This window comes from Myxocyprinus asiaticus, chromosome 22 (genome assembly GCF_019703515.2).
Source record: "Myxocyprinus asiaticus isolate MX2 ecotype Aquarium Trade chromosome 22, UBuf_Myxa_2, whole genome shotgun sequence".
Taxonomy (NCBI): Eukaryota; Metazoa; Chordata; class Actinopteri; order Cypriniformes; family Catostomidae; genus Myxocyprinus; species Myxocyprinus asiaticus.
The window spans coordinates 19,373,358-19,394,888 of NC_059365.1; the positions used below are offsets into that span (position 1 = coordinate 19,373,358).

A 21,531-nucleotide genomic window follows, 5' to 3' on the forward strand; every position below is an offset into this window, starting at 1 on the left:
TAAAATGTTTTATTGTTTTCCTCATGTGGACAGTTGGCTGGTACCCACAATGTAGGTGACTTCTAGTTCTTTGTGAGTCCCCACAATGTAGGCAAAACCTGAACCAAATATACACACAGTTTACTTTTCTGGGGATGGTGAATGACTGAACAAAAGCATTCACTTACCTGCACCAAGAATATGATGAGGAAGTAAAAATTCGCTATTCTTCTAAACTGCTCAAATAAGTTCTTTGGCAGGAAGTTCCACACTGTATACTGAGAAAGCAAAAAAAAACAAAAAATCTGTTAAACAGTAACAAGTAAAAAACAATGAGTTGTCAAGCAATGACCAAAACACCTTTTCACAAACATTTCCAGTGTCAAGTTGGTGCTAGCCATTCCATGTGGCAACGGCTTTTCGGAAGTGGCCACAACTGCTGAAATGCAGACAGCAGAAGTGCACTAGTCTGTGGGTAGCTGACTCATGTTCAACATCAAGATTTTAGGTTAAAATGCATATGCTCTGTACAACTGTGGTGAGAAGAACAGAATCTCAGAATGCTATTCTGAGATGCGGGTTGGCGCTGTTTTGGCGGCACGAGGGGGACCTTCACAATATTAAGCAGGTGGTTTTAATGTAGTGGATGATCAGTATGTGTATATATATACAGGTGCATCTCAATAAATTAGAATGTCTTGGAAAAGTTCATTTATTTCAGTAATTCAACTCAAATTGTGAAACTCGTGTATTAAATAAATTCAATGCACACAGACTGAAGTAGTTTAAGTCTTTGGTTCTTTTAATTGTGACGATTTTGGCTCACATTTAACAAAAACCCACCAATTCATTATCTCAAAAAATTAGAATACATCATAAGACCAATAAACAAAAACATTTTTAGTGAATTGTTGGCCTTCTGGAAAGTATGTTCATTTACTGTATATGTACTCAATACTTGGTAGGGGCTCCTTTTGCTTTAATTACTGCCTCAGTTCGGCGTGGCATGGAGGTGATCAGTTTGTGGCACTGCTGAGGTGGTATGGAAGCCCAGGTTTCTTTGACAGTGGCCTTCAGCTCATCTGCATTTTTTGGTCTCTTGTTTCTCATTTTCCTCTTGACAATACCCCATAGATTCTCTATGGGGTTCAGGTCTGGTGAGTTTGCTGGCCAGTCAAGCACACCAACACCATGGTCATTTAACCAACTTTTGGTGCTTTTTCCAGCAGGATTTGGCACCTGCCCACACTGCCAAATGAAATCAGCATCTTTAAAAAGCTGGTCAGCAGAAGGAATGAAATTGTATTTCCAAATGAAATACAAAACTTGCTCTCATCTGAAAAGAGGACTTTGGACCAGTGGGCAACAGTCCAGTTCTTCTTCTCCTTAGCCCAGGTAAGACGCCTCTGACGTTGTCTGTGGTTCAGGAGTGGCTTAACAAGAGGAATACGACAACTGTAGCCAAATTCCTTGACACGTCTGTGTGGCTCTTGATGCCTTGACCCCAGCCTCAGTCCATTCCTTGTGAAGTTCACCCAAATTCTTGAATCGATTTTGCTTGACAATCCTCATAAGGCTGCGGTTCTCTTGGTTGGTTGTGCATCTTTTTCTTCCACACTTTTTCCTTCCACTCAACTTTCTGTTAACATGCTTGGATACAGCACTCTGTGAACAGCCAGCTTCTTTGGCAATGAATGTTTGTGGCTTACCCTCCTTGTGAAGGGTGTCAGTGATTGTCTTCTGGACAACTGTCAGATCAGCAGTCTTCCCCATGATTGTGTAGCCTTGTGAACCAAACTGAGAGACCATTTTGAAGGCTCAGGAAACCTTTGCAGGTGTTTTGAGTTGATTAGCTGATTGGCATGTCACCATATTCTAATTTTTTGAGATAGTGAATTGGTGGGTTTTTGTTAAATGTGAGCCAAAATCATCACAATTAAAAGAACCAAAGACTTAAACTACTTCAGTCTGTGTGCATTGAATTTATTTAATACACGAATTTCACAATTTGAGTTGAATTACTGAAATAAATGAACTTTTCCACGACATTCTAATTTATTGAGATGCACCTGTATATATATATATATATATATATATATATATATATATATATATATATATATATATATATATATATATATATATAAACCTGGTGCTACAGTACATCAAACATGTTGTTTTATTTACATCGACATCATTGCGCAAATCTGTGGATTTGTGAGGCAGAGACAGCAGCACTAAATTTAACAGCTGCCTCTCCCAACCGACACTAAGTGTGACATGCACAGCAAGATGCTCATAAATGATGAGTCATAACTATCAAAAAAAAAAAAAAAGACCAAGAAACCCATGATTACATGAGACTTATAATTATCTGCTTTTGACTTCAAAATGTAAACAGCTTTAAGAACAACATTTTCACACATTTTATAAGCCAGTGATAATGGCGGTAAAGTTTACATGCAAAGTGAAATGGGGAAGAGGGCAAAAAAAAAAACAATTATGTGTGCCAATCGATTTTTGCTTAAGCCACCAAATAATATTGGATTATGTACGTACAGGTGCATCCCAATAAATTAGAATGTCGTGGAAAAGTTCATTTATTTCAGTAATTCAACTCAAATTGTGAAACTCATGTATTAAATAAATTCAATGCACACAGACTGAAGTAGTTTAAGTCTTTGGTTCTTTTAATTGTGATGATTTTAGTTCACATTTAACAAAAACCCACCAATTCACTATCTCAAAAAATTAGAATATGGCGACATGCCAATCAGCTAATCAACTCAAAACACCTGCAAAAGTTTCCTGAGCCTTCAAAATGGTCTCTCAGTTTGGTTCACTAGGCTACACAATCATGGGGAAGACTGCCATGACTGTCCAGAAGACAATCATTGACACCCTTCACAAGGAGGGTAAGCCACAAACATTCATTGCCAAATAAGCTGGCTGTTCACAGAGTGCTGTATCCAAGCATGTTAACAGAAAGTTGAGTGGAAGGAAAAAGTGTGGAAGAAAAAGATGCACAACCAACCGAGAGAACCGCAGCCTTATGATTGTCAAGCAAAATCGATTCAAGAATTTGGGAGAACTTCACAAGGAATGGACTGAGGCTAGGGTCAAGGCATCAAGAGCCACCACACACAGACATGTCAAGGAATTTGGCTACAGTTGTCGTATTCCTCTTGTTAAGCCACTCCTGAACCACAGACAACGTCAGAGGCGTCTTACCTGGGCTAAGGAGAAGAAGAACTGGACTGCTGCCCAGTGTTCCAAAGTCCTCTTTTCAGATGAGAGCAAGTTTTGTATTTCATTTGGAAACCAAGGTCCTAGAGTCTGGAGGAAGGGTGGAGAAGCTCATAGCCCAAGTTGTTTGAAGTCCAGTGTTAAGTTTCCACAGTCTGTGATGATTTGGGGTGCAATGTCATCTGCTGGTGTTGGTCCATTGTGTTTTTTGAAAACCAAAATCACTGCACCCGTTTACCAAGAAATTTTGGAGCACTTCATGCTTCCTTCTGCTGACCAGCATTTTCCAGCAGGATTTGGCACCTGCCCACACTGCCAAAAGCACCAAAAGTTGGTTAAATGACCATGGTGTTGGTGTGCTTGACTGGCCAGCAAACTCACCAGACCTGAACCCAAGAGGAAAATGAGAAACAAGAGACCAAAAAATGCAGATGAGCTGAAGGCCACTGTCAAAGAAACCTGGGCTTCCATACCACCTCAGCAGTGCCACAAACTGATCACCTCCATGCCACGCCGAATTGAGGCAGTAATTAAAGCAAAAGGAGCCCCTACCAAGTACTGAGTACATATACAGTAAATGAACGTACTTTCCAGAAGGCCAACAATTCACTAAAAATGTTTTTTTTATTGGTCTTATGATGTATTCAAATTTTTTGAGATAGTGAATTGGTGGGTTTTTGTTAAATGTGAGCCAAAATCATCACAATTAAAAGAACTAAAGACTTAAACTACTTCAGTCTGTGTGCATTGAATTTATTTAATACACGAGTTTCACAATTTGAGTTGAATTACTGAAATAAATGAACTTTTCCACGACATTCTAATTTATTGAGATGCACCTGTATATCGTAAAACCAGAGGTCAGGTTCCTCTACAGTTTTTTTCATTTTTTTCACCACTAAATAACATTGAAAGGAGTTTTATCTTTGTTACAGTCACTTCAGCTTGTTCACAGGGGGATTTCAAACAACAAGGCATGATTTTCTATGAAGCTGCTCTGAAACTATGTGCATTGTGAAAAGTGCTATACAAATATAAATGATTAGTGTAGACAAACTTATTTTCTCAAGAAAAACACTGTGAAAATTGTGAGTTCATATGAGTTTTTCTCAACAATCAAACAAAATAAATGCAGTGCTGTTGTTTAAATTACTTAGAGCTCCGCTTTCGTTGCCAATGTCAGACACTTTTGTGGCATTTATGATTTAAAAGACATTTATGTCAAATCCTTGAATAAGTTTGAGCGAAACATTTGTGGGTGCTCGTATCGTATCGTGAGGATATGCATCGAATCGTGAAAATTGTGTATCGTTACATGCCTAGGCACTGCCCACCTATCACATTTAAGTTCTATTCATGTTTTAACTGTTTAAATGGAGATATAACACATTTTATGCAGATACAAAAGCAATATTAGGCTAACATAATATATCGTAATCAGAGAAGAAGGCAACAAAAATTAATTTACTTTGTCAAATGGATGCAAACAGTTTTGAATTATGACACAGAAAGCCCAACTCGGCAACATCCATCTATCCATCCCATCCATTTTATCTTACGTAGGTTCGCACTTTTTTTATTTCAAAGTGCACTTTCCCTTCAATCTCGCATACTCATTGTCTGTTACGAGAAGGTTTGTGTAATATGAGACGGTCACACTGGGTATTAATATAGTAATGATAATAATTCCATAATCAATGCATTGAATTTTTTTTTAAAGATCAATGCACCACGATGCATCAATGGATTTTCACACCCCTAAACACAACTATATAATTGATTACCAAGGGTTAATAAAGTGAGAAAGGGCAATTGTGGCACCTGAAATAGGATAAAAGGAAATATATAATCACTTTCAACAGTATAAGGTTGGCCTGAGGTGAACACGAGATGCTGTGGGTGCTCTGAACCTCTTTAGGAAAGGAAAAAACAAGATTCAAGGGATGACACGGAGAAAAGGTTAAGGGGTGTGTGAGTAGGAAGATGCAAAGCAGATGCTTAAGAAGAGTAAGCATCTTAGTTAAGGTAATTAAAGTGTATTTAGAGCTTCATGCCAGCAATTGCACAGCACTTTGGTCAGTGTAAGTTGAATTTAAATGTGCTTTATAAATAAAATGTACTTACTAATTGATCACCCGATACCATAGCACGACCACAGGCAGCTCTAATAATCCATTGTGTTTCTCTACCTCCATATTTGCTTCACAACTCCCTATCCTCTCTTAGAACACTCCTACACTATCAGCTGAATGGGGAGAGATTCAAGAAGCCTCACAATATTAAAGCGGGGCAGACTCAACCACCCCGAACATGTTAATTGCAACTATGTATTTATCAACCGGATCTCACACTCTACTCCGACAAGCAAATTAGGGTGTTTCGGTAGGTGGGAGGGGCTCTTGTAAGAATGCGTGTGAGAATAGGATTTACTGCCATTTTTAAAGGGAGAGTGATGACAACAGAGAGAGAGAATAGAAAGGAATGTCTGGGCCAAGACACAGAGGGGGACTCCAACAGTCTCTTTACACCTGGAGGAACAGGTGGCAGAACACCAGGGCTTGTGAAGAGCATGCTGCAGACATACTTTCCACATGCTGCTGCTAACACACCACTGTTGCCATGGAATTTAACAAAACACTTGCAAATTACAAGATAAAGAAAATTACAAGTACTGGTAGGCTCTTGTAGTGAGCCAGCAAAACCCTAATGCTCTGACAGGGGTCAAAAATAGGGCGAGGAGTTTTTATGACCTGGTGACATAACCCAGAGGGGAAAAATGTTACAATTTTGGTGCTATTTTAAACTACCGATTTTTGAAGTGTTAGAAGTATATATACATTTTTTATTAAATACTAAAGTGTATAATATCTGCACCACTTGCGTGACCAAACATAATAGCAAAAATAATGACTTAAATGTAAAAATGCTTTTAAACAGGTCTCCCCAACACTCGCCCACCTTCCACCGATCAGAGAAAAACAGACAGTCCTAGGGCTGGGCGATATGGGTAAAAAATATATATATATCTCGATATTTTTCAGTCTATTGACAATATTCAATATATTTCTTGATAATTATGTATTTGCTCTAAAATGGCTGAAAAAGGATTTTTTAAGTCAGAGGAACCATAATTGCATCCAAACAGCCACTGTAGCCAAGTAGATTCAATTTACTTAAAGGCATTGAAAAAAAATCTATTTTAAAATAATGAAGGCATGTTTCCTCAGTTTTTCACTAAATGAACACAAGGGAGAATGAGATCTAATCATTTTCATTGATATGCAAATTTATATTTGACATACAATGATACATAGTAACTTAATAAAAAGCATTATTTACCTTCATACATTTATACCGTTTTATATCATTAATATTCAATATATTGCCCAGCCCTAGACAGTCCCGACCCCAAACCATTCCATTGGTTGAGTCAATGTCACTATGCTGGGACAGTCAAACAAACAAAGCAATGTTCTGTAACACCACACGGTTTCATCCCATAAATGCCTGATTATAATGCAGCCGAAGTTAAGCAATGGCTCACTTTTAGATTTGTGATGTGATGTAATGTAACAACAGAAGTTACCTTGGAGGACACAATCCTGTTGTCACAGAATTTGGAGGGAATGAAGGCCTCAGTGTCCGGACATTGCCGATGTCCTACATAGATTGTCCTGCTGTCCACTCTCCTCTCATCTCCTCCACACTACATAGACACATCAGGAAAAACAGGAGCAAAGTAGGGAGAGAGGGAGAGAGAGAGAGAGAGAGAGAGAGAAAAGAGAGATCACTCAATATGAACCAACCCTTCTTTACATTAACAACAAAAAATATATTAAATCAGACAGTGAAATGTACAACTTTTTTTCATTGTGGTCATCATGTAGTATGGTCTAAATGTGTAAAAAAAACATGTCAAATTAGTTGGCTAATTAAGGAAACAAGCTAACTGTATTGTGTTCAATCGAAAGTTGACATCTAAATTTACTCCTGACATAATGTTTTTGAATAGTGCTTTTCATATTAGCTACTGTTCTAAAGCATCTCTACTAAAGAATAAAGCCTCACAAATCCCCAAGTGAGCAAGCCAAATGTGACAGTGGTAAGAAAAAGCTCCTTGAGATGTTTAAGAAGAGGAAGGAAACTTGGAGAAATAAAAAAACAGCTGGTAAAGCTTCCCTCTACAGGCTGGCACATTTTTAAACATTTATACATACAGCATACATACATGCGTAATGCATACATCCAGCTTGCAAACATGCATGCAGTACACAAGTATTAAAGTATAAAATCTTCAGACCGAGGTGTGGGAATTCCATAACATCTGACAGAAAAACAACAAAAGAAAGATCTGAGATGTTTACAAAGCTTTGAAAAATGTGTTTTAGCATAGCTCCAAATTTACTGAGACACAGCCAAGTATAACAATGATCAGGTGGGATCAAGTCTGATCAAGAGTGGACCGGCGTGATTATTTTCCAGTTGCAGGACGTCACTTTAGAGCTGAATGCAATCTTATAATTTGTTGGTGTTTTACTAGATAGCCACATGGGGTTCAGGGGACATGTGGTCATTCTCACACAACTCAGTGAGTATATTGGGGTTGTGCGCAAAAAACAGACAAGAAGTGGCTGAGGTGAGTACACAGTAATATAGTCACTGTACAAAACAGTATTTCCTGCACCGCTATTCAGTGGCGATGCAGTACTGTTACTGAATCTACAGCACCACAGCACAAAAAAATATCATATTCCCAAGCTCTGAGCTTGCAGTTTGAATTGAATGTGTTAAGATAAAAAAAAAAAAAAACTAGGTAGGGTACCATAACAAATAGACAATAAATAGACTGTAAGCGTTTATATAGTGTTGTCCTTGCTTGTGGGATACAAAAAAATAAAAATAAAAACACCAGTGTAGTACGATCCACAAAAAATTACCCTAAAGATCTGGTTCTTCTTAACCAGTTAAAAAGTCTCACAAACTCTTATCGGTTTGAATAAGTCAAATTACTCATCAGCTGAATTGATCAGAATGGTTACTGAATTAACAGATGCGTCACTTACTGATTGGTTGCTTATTTGATAATGTGTAGTAAAGGATACATATTATTGGTCAGCAAATCTGGGTATTTTACCGGTCGATGCCGATACAGATAACTAGAAAAGCATGGTGGCCGATGGCCAATATAATGCTGATAAGTGATAAACTATAGGCTAATACAATTTCATTATAGTAACTGAGATGTACACATAATCTCTGCAAGTAAACAAACATTTTTAAACAGCATTTACTAAATTTACAATAAATATTTAAAAAATTTGCATCATCAAAATGGTGCGATAGATATCAGACGATTAATTGGTCAATCACTAATACACATTCACAGTTGTTATATAAAAATGGTATTTAAATTAAAAAAAAAAAAAAAAAATATATATATATATATATATATATATATATATATATATGTATATGTATATATATATATTTGTTTTTTTTTTTTTTTCCTTTTTTTTACAAACATAGTATTGTTTTGTTTAGCATGCAGTTAGGACCAATTATGAGGGTGACGGAGTGTGGTTGGGGCACTCCCGCTACAAAAAGGGTCAGGTCTGTGCATTTCCTCTGTGCGAGTTCTTTGTAACCAAGAACATTCCTGTAGTGTGAAAAGGGCAACAACTTAACTCAGAGCAGTGCGAGTGTAGAATTGCCAGAGGAAACCTTGGCTCAAAACACACAAGGATGATGGACAGTCAGGAAGCCAGATTTCTGCAAGCATTTCCTTTTGTGGCCTATGGTCAACACCAGATTGGCTGGATTATGGTTTGCTTGGGGCACTGCGTGCATGTGTTTTCTTTCACCCTCGAGATCAAGAGATAAAATTGGCAGTTAAGATTACTCCCCACCTTTCTTTCTCTCTCTCTTTCTCTCTCTCTGAGGGCTTCGATGAAGACAACACATGCTGTCACCATGTCTCGGCTTTCAGCACCACACTCCACTCTTTCATCCACTCTCTCTCCCCTCCCCAGGGATAGTGCGAGGGGCACTATTATAACTGTGTGTGTGAATAATTAAAAAAGCATAAAAAAATAATAAGATGGTCTAAAGCAGGGGTTGTAACCATAGGCACGAGGGGTAATCATTGGCATGCAAGCAACTGCGAGAGAGGGGACTATGTATTATTTTGTTGTTTTTCAGAAAATGCTGAAGTTCCGCGCACCTGTATGCCAATCTTCCTCAAAAAACCCTTCGTCATAGTCACGCAACCAATTTTATTTAGTTACAGTATGACCTGAATTGGAAGGCAAATACTACAGTATATTTTCACAGGACAAAGAAACTATTCGACCCCTGATTGCATGGTGCAGGTCAAACTGGCACTTTCAGTAGGTCGCATAAATAAACAGGTCCACTTTGCGTTGCTTGCACTGTGTGGTTGATAGCCCACTTTTTGATATGTTCGATATGTTAATTTTTGCTTTCAAAATACTGGGGTGATTCTCACAGAACCTGTCAAGCAAATGTCCTGGTCATATTTCACCCCAAATCAATAAAAAAACAAAAAACAAATATGAAATTATATTTTGCATAAAGAAAATTAAACCTACATTTAGAACCATTACGATTTTTTACATTGTGACATCAGGACACTTAAGCACATTTTACCAAATTCTCATTATCATAACGTGTCCGGAAATTTTCATTTTACTATTCCCATTGTTTTCAATGGTGATTCTCATTACCGTGACAATGTCATAAAAATTTTGCAATTTTTACTATATTACAGATGCTGTAGTACAATGTATTTTTTTTCTTTCTCCCCAGTTTGGAATGCCCAATTCCCAATGCGCTCTAGGTCCTCGTGGTGGCGTAGTGATTTGCCTCAATCTGGGTGGTGGAGGACGAATCTCAGTTGCCTCCGTGTCTGAGACCGTCTATCCGCACATTTTATCATGTGGCTTGAGTGCGTTACCGCGGAAACGTAGCGCACGGAGACTTCATGCTATTCTCCACATTCATCCACGCACAACTCGTCACGTGCCCCACCGAGAGCGAGAACCACATTATATTGACCTCGAGGAGGTTAACCCAACGTGACTCTACCCACCCTAGCAACCGGGCCAATTGGTTGCTTAGGAAGCCTGACTGGAGTCAATCAGCATGCCCTGGATTCGAACTTGCGACTCCAGGTGTGGTAGTCAACATCTTTACTTGCTGAGCTACCCAGGCCCTCAATGTTTTTTTTTTATTAACATAAACAAAAATGAAAAGCAGTACCAACAGAGTACTATGATGTATATGATGTAAATACTTAATTTTTATAATATATAACTTTTTCACATTGCGGTAATGAGAATATCATAATGACCATCTTTTTCACATTGCAGTAAGGAGAATTGGGGGGGGTAAAATGTGGTAACTGTCATGAAAATAATATCCAAGTTAAAAAAAACTTAATAGAAAGGCTTCATTTTCTATTTACAAAATATAATTTCTAATTTGCTTCTTTTGACTTTGGTGTAAAATAAGACCTGGAATTTTTTTTTATAGGTTTTGTGTCAATCACCCACTGTCAATTTTCTATCAAAAGGACTGTCAATCTAAGACTTTAATGTAGTGTAATGTCCCAGAATAAAAAAAAAGGGGTCCTTCACACAGGGGATGGGTATGGCACAGTGATTAAAAATGCATGGCACGAGTGTGTGTCTCTCCATCAGGGTAGCTCAGGTCAGCTGTTCCACACCTCCACCCTGTCAGGTAGAGGCTGTCAGGGTGTCAGTTGTGCTGTCACAACCTGTCTGGACAAATTTGACTTCTCACCGACAGGCTCACATTGCTGGAGTGGACTTACGGTGTGTATCAGATAACACCCTGATCCTGTGCTCTTGCATATCTGCTCGAATGGCTCACATCAGTGCATTCATCACCTGAGAACTCCATCACAGCGCATCAGTATGCGTCAGTGGTGAGAGATAACACATCTCTGAATCAGGCCCTGAGGAACAAGAGGCTTGTGCATATCTACTGAAAAATAGATTCAAATCTGCATACAAGTCACTCTCATCCACATCCCCAATTTGAGTCAGAAACAGTGATTTAAAACAGTCAGCGACTGTTTCAACCCCTTTCATCTGCCTCATCTTCTCGTCTCCCACTGCATCTGCCCTCAATTCAGCTTCTTCAGAAAACACGCGTGGCGACTCAATCTGGATATTCTGGAAGAGCCTGGGATTACGTAAGGTACTGTGAAGCGTGACGGCTCTTCACACATCAGCATGGTGCGTTCCTGGTCCCGGATGAAGCAGGCTGGTCTAAACAGAGCGGGGAGGGGCAGGTGTGAGGTGGAGAGGAAATGGAACAGGTTCCAAATGCCACACAGTGTAAAGGAACACAGCCCAGGGCTTCCCAAAAGCAAGCAAATGGAAGCAGAGCAGTGTAACACAAACAGAATTACAAGGGTATCAGGACTTTGAAAAGTGTACGCTTTTGTGTGAGGGCTGTCGTATCAGCATTTCACAGAAAGGTCAAAATACTATATTAAAAAAAAATAATAATAATAAAAAGTGATTGATTTTGTGAAGTGCTTTGGGTTAGATGCTTGCTCAGATATGGTCTCTTCAGTTGATTAGTTATATATCAAACAAGCTCTGGCAAAATATCAATAAAAGTCTGGCAAAATATCAATAAAGAGGCATAAAATAACTAAAAATTGTGCAAAATGCAAACGTTCCATCAAAAGTTCAGTTCTGATAGTGATAAATATTGTGTGGGGTTAGGAGTGCAGGTCAGTAAATTAACCTCTTCCCTATATCACCTCTCTCTTCAACTGTCTGTCTCTCACTGGGAGTCATTAACCACAAGACAAACATTACAGCATGGCCTCAAGGTTACCCACCAAGTAAACACTCACAGGCCTTGGTATAAATCTTAGTTACTCAACACCAGTGGAATGCTAAAGCAGCATGATTTTGTAACATTTTTAGAGCAGACCTAGGCAGTTAGGCTAAGAGAATATAAATCACAGCCAAAAAAGAAACAGGACATCACACAAAGAAAGGCAGTGTAAGAGGGAAAAAAGCAGAGGGGACAAGATAGATAAGACTAGTGCCATTGAACGGGTTTTGATTTTTAAGGAAGTTCAGTGTTAAACATAATGTAGGTCAAAATGTAAGGGCCTATTACATTTTTGTGCTGCTCAATGCTGATGATTCTCTTTTTACAACCGCTTACTCAAGGCCAAACAATGCACTAATGTAAAGAAAGAAATTATGGAATTATGTTTGCCACACTGTCAAGAGTAACCTCACACAGCAACAGCCACAAAAACTGTTAAGCAGTAGAGTTCCCGAAAACATATTAGCCTATACCAGGGGTTCTCTCAACTGGTGGGTTGCGTCTCAAAAATGGTTCACGTACCAGAGCGGGGGAAAAAAGGCTAAATGCAAATTATAAAATGCAACTAACCATATCTAATTATGCACAGTTGGTATAGCAAAACAATGAGGCTTATAAACTGTTAAAAGGAAGGTGAAAATGCTTCCCATTTTTTGTAGCTGACATCATAGTTTGTGCATCCAGTTAAACTCAGTATTTTGCCGCTTGGTAGAAACTAGCCAAATTAGGCAGATGCCTAACATGCACAGGTTGCGTGACATGCCTTCATCAATGAAAAGCATAAACAAACCTATGCAAGGTAAAAGAAAATATGAATACATGAATTACTAGTCAACTTGCAATGAGGACAAACACGCTTGTGACAACAACAATGCCTTTTGTGCAGTGAGCTATTATTAGCTGCCGAGAGCATGAATCTAAATTAATGCATGAATCTACTGGCTCTCTATGAAATGAAACCACCAGATTAATCCATTTCAAAATGTTTGTATGGACATTTTTGTTTACATTTGTACAACACTATTTCAGTATGGCCGGGTCACCACCTGATGTCCAATGTAAAATCTGTGTCCTGGAGCAAAACCAGTGGCCTTCAGCATTTAACAGACTGATGGATCAATAACACAAACAACGTTGGCGCAATCAAGACCCAAAGCTGCTAGAGTACACATGGCATTAGGGAATAGAGTAAACCATATCATTACAATATCAAATTAGGCTTTAAAGACTTCATGTTTACATGATTTCAAATAAATGCACAAGCACAGCAGTGGTTCCAGGCCTAAGCGTGCTGTGATTTAGATGGAAACATAAAGTAGCATTCAGCCTGTGCCAGCGATACAGCTGCCCAGCCACTTACTGAAATTCAGACAGCTCATCATGTGTCAGGCACCCACACTCACATCAAAAGAGCTGCAGAAGAGTGTCAAAGGACAAGTGCTCAGTGACAGTCCATTTTCTTATCAGACAGATGCAAGACGATTCAGGTGAAAACAACCAGCGCTTCAATAATTATTAACATTGAACAACTAGCCTAACTTGTTCAAAAAAAGGTTTAATGTATGAGAATTTGTTTAAAGATCGACTCATTTTATTGGCATTTGTATGATTTGCCCCAATGTATTTAGGTTTTAAAGCTTTAAACTGCTTTGTCACACTAAAGATTTACAAGATAAGAACATCCTCTTTTTGTGTTATTTTAATAGCAATTCGTGAAAATGCAAACTAACTTTGATAAATAGACAAACAACATACTGCATGGTCAATCCTCATGACTTCTATGGCTATTTTTGTTTTTTAAAGCTTCAGACTTTATTTTCAGGTAAAATAAATGAGGCTTCCTGACAAAATTGCCACGCTGAGCTGCTCCTGATGCCCAGACACCTGGAACTGTAATGAATATTCTTATGAAATGTTTTACAATTGCAGAAAAACACAAGAGTCAGCTTCTGATGGAGTAACTCGCTCAACGAATGACTGATTGCATTGGTGGTGAGCAATGGGTTGGGAAATGGTTTGCGATACATCACTTATAAATACACTTTCTGGACCCTAAGGTGGTGCATCTCACGTTCAGTGTTTCTAAACAATAATTAAGAGTGGACTGAAAAGATGAAAGAGTGATAGTGAGTGTGACCTCTATCCTCCACCACACTGCTGTGCATGCAATAACAGCTGAATTAACAATTGATTGGTGTTAATTATATAATTTCTTTGTGTCAGGCTGGAAATTAATTCCCAAGTCATGCTAAGGCAAGCACCACTATTACTATTGATAGTACTTAATGCCAAAGCATACTTTGCAAGCATCGCTGATCGCTCTGCGCACAGAATGTGTCGCAAATTTAGTCAACACAGCATTTAGCCATAACATTTAAATCAGCACAGTCAGCGTGGAATGTCCACGTGCGGCTCAGGTCCTCAACATGCGGACAGTCCTCGTCTGTGCGCATAGTCAGCACAAACACTTGCCAGTGACTACTATAAGAGTATGCATTCGTATTCGCTCGCGGTCAAAACAGTATACTTTGAAAGACAACACGGTCGAACGGGCATGATCCAATCCGGAATGCAGAAAAACAAAGTATAAAACAAAGTAAAAAGTAAACATGGCCTTTAGGGTTAGGGATTTGAACAAACCCCTGGATTTTCCTATCATCGGAGCATTTAAAGCATGAAGTACCACCTATTTAAGGCAGGGGGCAGTAAGCAAAACTCCAGCTGTAAAGGCAACACTCAGCTGTACAGACAAACCGCATTCTAGTGTTCAAACACAGCAGGACAGAGTGCAATTCCAAATGCAGGAATCTTGCCACTTGTTTTTCTAAATGTGATGCTCAAAAATCATCCGTCTGACTTGTGTACATTGACATATAATTAGAAAAGCCCTTATATTAAATCCATCTCGGACTGACTGACGAATTCAATTGCAAAATGGATATCTGTGGACTGAAGGCCAATAATAGGCTTACATTGAATAATATGGAAATCCATTAAAGATACTTTTGTATTGTCTTATCAATGCTTTACTTATCTGCCACAATAATGTGATGCATTTTATTTATCTGAATTATTATATTTATAATATATATTATAATTTTTAAATATAACTATTTAGAATCAGTGTTGTAGTTTTGGATTGTTAATTGAGTTTTTATTTCTTTTATATTCAATTTGTCATTACAATTTAGTTTAGTTTTCATTAGTTTTCACAGTTTGTCTGTTAGTTTTAGTTTAGTTTTCTCACATGTTTTTTTAGTTTCAGTTTAGTTAGTTTCTATTTTAGTTTTAGTATTTTTTATGGCTGCCAAAGCGGAGCATTTACTGGTGTAATTTAAAAAGTCTAACATCATTACGTTTCTCTGGGCAGTCTTGTGTTATGTCTATCTAGTGGTATTTTCATGTTTAATGTGGATGGTAAATGTTGCAAATTTTATAATATAGGGCAAATATGGGCAAAGTGACAAAAGACATTTAAGCTTGATCACATTGTATCCATATGCATTTCATTAAATTATTATAAACCATTACTAAACTAATCTTTTGGGAGTATACAATTAAAGGGATAGTTCACACATAAAATTAAAGTTCTCTAATCATTTACTCAACCTCAAGCCATCCCAGATGTATATGACTTACTTTCTTCTGCTGAACACAAATTAATATTTTTAGAAGAATATCTCAGCTCTGTAGGTCCTCACAATTCAAGTCAACAGGGACCAAAACTTTGAAGCACCAAAAAAGCAGCATCAAATTTATGCATACGACTCCAGTGGTTAAATGTCTTTAGAAGCGATATGATAGGTGCGAGTGAGAAACAGATCAATATTTAAGTCCTTTTTTACTGTAAATCTTAACATCAGCAGTCTCCTTGGCAACCATGATTTCAAGCTTCATTATATTAGAATTCATATAATTATTATATAAGAAAAAATTTAGTTGGATGCTTGGTATTGGAACAAGTACTTAAATACACTGTGATGCAGAAACGTTAAAATAGTATAACACTGTGATTGCGCCATAAGAAAACGATGGCAATTTCAGTAATTACATCATAAAAAGACATATAAGATCTAATTTTGTATACTGCAAAAGGTGATCTGTCATAAATTAGGTTTACTAAACAGGGGATTTTCCTACAATGCACTTCCTCATTTTAATCACCATGCCTGAGTGAATACAAGTTTTGCATTTCAAATGTGCCGGTTGGCTGTGTAGAAAGGTACAGCCAATCCTCCACCAACCCCCAGACCCTTCACCTTTCCTGGAAACCTATCTGAGCCTGATGCCCTGCCTCCGTGTTTTTAAACCAGCAAAACATGAGAAAAACAGAAGAGAAAGGCAACACAACCATCCACATAGAAAAAGTGCTGCAGTGTTCCTTCAAGTGCTTTAGCCATAGTGATAGTCCCCTCTTATTACCATTCACTTTCAGAGCAGCAGTAAGACTCTGTGAGGGAAATAGGGCAAGAGGGCAGGGCATCAAAGTGGCAGTGACACACGTTCAAGTCGTGTGAATGATTGAGTGAACAATGAGCTTCTAATCTTATTTGAAAATGGATGTCAGCAGAGATCGCTCTGCCCAGTACTTATGCACATGACCAGCCCATTCCAACCACACATACTAATGCCAAAACAAATGGTCTACTTCTGACTTTGCATATTCGTTTGCATTATCCAAGGAAGCTTTGTATGCATATTTGTTTGCAAGCTTTGTATGAACTGCCTAACACTGACAGAGGTAAATACTGGTTGCCAATGGAACAAGATTGTTGCCACACTGAAAAATGACCTAGTAATTAAGTCCACTGAGGGGTAAAAAAAGAAAAGGACTAAAAGCTTAAAATACCTTCTTGGATTTTTAGACTTGGAGTAATGTGTAAGGGCCTTTATGAAGGCTGTATTAAACCATACAACACGAACTCACTGCACTCAGCTCATAACCTAAAGCAAACAACAGGGCAAAGTTGAGCAAGTCCAAAAGGGCATGTTTTTAGAGTGCCATTTACTCTCCTCTAGTCCCAAAAGCAACCAAATCAGCAAGGATCAATAATGGGTTTACAATTCCAAAAATAAATAAAAAGAATTTTTGGCCATGAATAAAAAGGATCAAAGCATGTAGAAAAGCATGCCTAGGGGGCCTGGGTAGCTCATTGGGCAAAGACACTGACTACCATCCCTGGAGTCACAAGTTTGAATCCAGGTCGTGCGGAGTGATTTCAACCAAGGTTCCTAAGCAACCAAATGGTCCGGTTGATGGGGTGGGAAATGTCATGTGGGTTTTCTTCCTCATGGCTATATATGGTGTTTCTTGCTCTGGTGGAACGTTTGGCAAGTTGTGCATGGTTGCCGCAGTGAGTAGCGCGAGTCTACATTTGCGCCAAGTCTCGGCAGTAACACGCTCAGAAAGCCTGTGATAAGATGCGGGGAAGAAGTTTGGTGCAGACCAATGTGTCCAGGAATTATAAAGTTTACCGGACTCATTTTGGCGTTTATTTTGCGCTAACGCAATAGACTATGCATAATATGTGATATAATAGTGACATAATAAAGACAAATTAACAATAAATGTTTGTTCATTATAGCTGCTTTTCTATTAAAAAAATGGCAGTCATTGAATTGCAACTAATTAAAAAAAATATTCAAGAGGGTGAAGCAAAACACTAAACTGCAGTTTGCCACATACCTGTATATTTTCGTTCACAAAGTAATATTAAAATAAAAATCATTAGGTCATATATTTTCTCACCTTGGCCAATTTCTTTCTCTTTATTTTTAGGACTATTTTCCCAGCCCAGAAGTGTTTTGCTGCCGATGTGAAGTTAAATGTGTGCAGCGTTTCTCTACAGCTTGAGATGCACACAAGCCTGGTGTCCTTCTCCTCCAGAAGATGTCAATGCAAGGCTGTTTTAATGTGATTCTGAGTGTGTAGGATACAACCCCCCTAAAATCACGGATTAGGACTTCACAAGCTGTGAATTCGCTAGTAGGCGTTCCTACTGCTGTCGCTCTAACGTTATTGGTGGACTGCACATCTGGCCATATCTCTTGAAAATTTTATCACAGATGAGGCATTTTGCTAGTAAAAATATAGTTTTGTTCTAAGTTGACAAGGAAATGCACATTCTTCAGGGGTGAGTGTTTTTATCTGAACTGCAGCAGTGTTCAATGCATCAATCTTAATAAGATGAAAGATCTATCAATGCACAAATCAAACTTAATTTCTTTTCCACACATAATTTATTATATCCATGTATGTTGTTACAGACAAATTATTTCAAACAGTGAAATCCCTCACAGAAAATTCTCCTGTCTTACCTCAACTCTTATCTCAAAGGAGATGGATGACATGAGCTCCACTGACACCCTCTTCACTCCTATTGGTTGTCGCTCCCAAATGTCGCTTCTCGTTTGCATAAAGTTACACTTTTCTCAACCTGTGTTGTGTCGCTCGCCACGGTCACATCTAGTCACCAGAGGTCGCTGTTGCCCGTGTCGCCGGAAGTCGGCAGCTCTCATTGAAAATTAATTGTCGCTGGAAGTTGCTGCATGTGTGTACAGGGCCTAAAGCTCCGTGGCAGCAAAGTGCTTTCATCATCGGGATGGCGTCACGCTTGACAGTCGCGGCATTAACTAAAGGGGTTGCTGACGCTTCGTGTTAATATTGTCAACTGACATTTTGTCTGACCATTTTTTATTTTGTCGGACATTGGGATATTTTAACGGTCAAAAAATTGCATTACCGGCTAACGGAAATCCTGACATGACCCCACAATCAATGATTATGTGGCAAGTTGCTATGTTGTTTAGCAACTGCAAACAGCCTACCATTAGGAAAATGAATCTTATTACTTGCCTTTGTATTATTAATAATAAATGTAACTTTATTTGAACAATAATGCCTTTATCAAATTGCTGTTGTCGCAGTTTTATTTAAGCAAAAAGATATTTGAGTCTGTGTGTTAGCAGTTTTACAAGTTCTTAAGGCACAACACCTGTGGTAAATCACTATAATACACACTGACATCCCAACTTCTCTTATGCATCTTTTTCTGCACATCACCTGATAACAAAACTGAATAAAAGGCTTAACCACCTCAATTCATCATATTTTATACTAGACCACCACAGTCACCTCTCAGTACAGAAGTTCCAACAATGCGTCTTGGCACAGAATTAAGTCTTTTATTCTCCATCATGTGCAGAGATTACAGGGTGGCACCAGGATATTAACAGCACCAAGACACGTTGAAGTAAAGACTGGTAGGGAAAGGAGTCTGAGCAGCGATGCAGTGAAAGTAGACACACTCTGTACTGTGGCATGGCCTATATTAACATGGCCTCAACAACATGGAGGAGAAAAAAGGAGAGAAACTAAAGTACATTTGGGGGGACTCTTGTTGCACACTCAAATGATGTGAGACCAGGGTAAAAAAAATTACCATCCATAGTGAATTCATCCATTTTTAATCTTTCATTATAAATTAATTACCATTTACATTTATATAGCGCTTTTCTAGACACGCAAAGTGCTTTACACAGTATTGGGGGAATCTGCTCAATCACCAACAGTGTACAGCATCCACCTGGATGATGCGATGGCAGCCATGGTGCACCAGAACATCCACCACACACCAACTTTCAATCAATCTGTTTAATCCATCATTTGATAAATTGAAATATTCAAGGCCTATTTAGCTTTGGGTTTAATGCCAATGCAGAACTATAGTATTAGGCCACGTCCACACGCATACGTTTTCGCTTGAAAACGCATCTTTTTCTCTATGTTTTGGCCTTCCGTCTACACTGAGACAGTGTTCTGTAGTGTGGATGGGATACGATGACATTATTGTTGTCATGTGATGCAGTCATGTGATCCATTCAACCCAAAACAATAAAAATGGCAGCCCACGTTGTAGTGCCATTATTGGGCCTTGTTGGGCCTCATGTATTCAGATAGAAGACAAAGGCAGGCCTAACAAGGTCGTAAAAACCTAACTCAAGCCCCCTCATTCCAAGTCGGAAATTATACTGATAAAAATCACGGCAAAATCAAACAAAAGGAGTCCAAAACAGACTACAAATCCCATGAAGCCTTGCTCACTAAAGGATCGAACTCTCAACTCCTATTGGATGAGGCACACAACAGAACGCACCTCAAACCATGACATCATCAGGAGTTGAAATACCTCTGAAATGCTTCCGGGATTTGCTTCCAGCAACTTTGTTTGCAGTGTGTAGACGCAGCTCATCGCTGCTCTCAGGTGCAACCTCGTGGCACAAGGAAGTAACGTCCAACTTGAAACTGTGGCCATACAATCTCCAACTCGCTGGACGAGTTGAGATTACTCTGTTCAACCGAACACTCTAACGGATCCGAAGGAGACCGCTGAGCAATCCACATCTTCATCCGTTTGCCTGCAGAAGTGAAGAGATTAAAGATTTCTCTTCCATCTTCAATCAAGTCGACATTTCTGAGTTCTCCGCCAGCCCGCCGAGAATCAACAGCCATGCCCGCCGACAGAGCGAGGAAACGGCCTCCCGTCATCACCTGAGCCTCAAGGAACCGGGTCGGAGTTAAAGGACAGAGGAAAACACATTCCACCTGTGTCCTCATGCGATTCAAGTAAGAGGTTTACGTCTGGGCAGAGATAGAATATTATAGTGTGTTATTCTTGTGTTTCAAGGTTTTTTGCTTGTACAGTTTACGGACCGCCATGTCCGCTCATTATTAATACTCAGGGTATTAATTATCACGAATTTGTTTTGCTGTATTGTGGTCCAACCAAATTGGACTGTTGTGCATTTTCGCCATCGCGGGTGAAACCGGCAAACTGAGTTATCCATTAAAGAGTCAAAGAACGCGGGACTTTTACGAGCCGTCCACCGCGTCTCTGAGTGATAAACTAACAGCTGCTTTCTCTCCCACGATCGCGAAATCGGCTTTGGGGCCGTCACTTTATTCTCTCTCTCTCTCTTGTACTAACCACACACACACACCTCATGTGTTATAGGATTATTTTTAGTTCCATATCTAATCATATCACTGTTTAGTTTGTAGATGTAAGTCGGAAGTTTATTGACTGCATTGTATTAATTATTAATTGATATCACTGCATAAATAAACTTTGTTTATATTACAAAGAGAAGCGTTTTGGTTTGTTTTGCATATACCTGTGTCATGCTGAAGGGATGTCAGTGCTCGGATTCAAACCTTCATTCATTGTTTTTTTTCCTGAAAATCGATATTCTTCGGATGTCGATTTTCCCAAGAAAACAATCTAATATTGAGACTGTTTTACTATCTGGTTATTAGTCCGATTCCAGGGTGGTGCCCCGTCAATGTTAATCCTTATTAATATTCTATTGATTTTTGATAATTGATAATTATCTTTGATGATTGTTGAATTT

The 21,531-nt window shown here is 38.7% G+C and overlaps 1 protein-coding gene across 7 annotated transcripts in view; it reads right to left on the reverse strand.

Annotated features, from left to right (window-relative positions):
- Window positions 1-21,531, reverse strand: part of LOC127413247 (phospholipid-transporting ATPase 11C-like) — a 92,211-nt gene that overhangs the window by 50,933 nt on the left and 19,747 nt on the right. For 6 of the 7 annotated variants that reach the window (XM_051650214.1, XM_051650215.1, XM_051650212.1 and 3 more), the window contains 2 exons: window positions 6,812-6,931; window positions 168-257 (listed from right to left, as the gene is read on the reverse strand). In XM_051650214.1, coding sequence (XP_051506174.1) covers window positions 168-257; window positions 6,812-6,931 — 210 coding nt within the window. Of the gene's footprint in view, window positions 1-167; window positions 258-6,811; window positions 6,932-18,438; window positions 20,732-21,531 lie in introns of those variants that run through there. The other variant, XM_051650213.1, reaches the window with a different exon arrangement.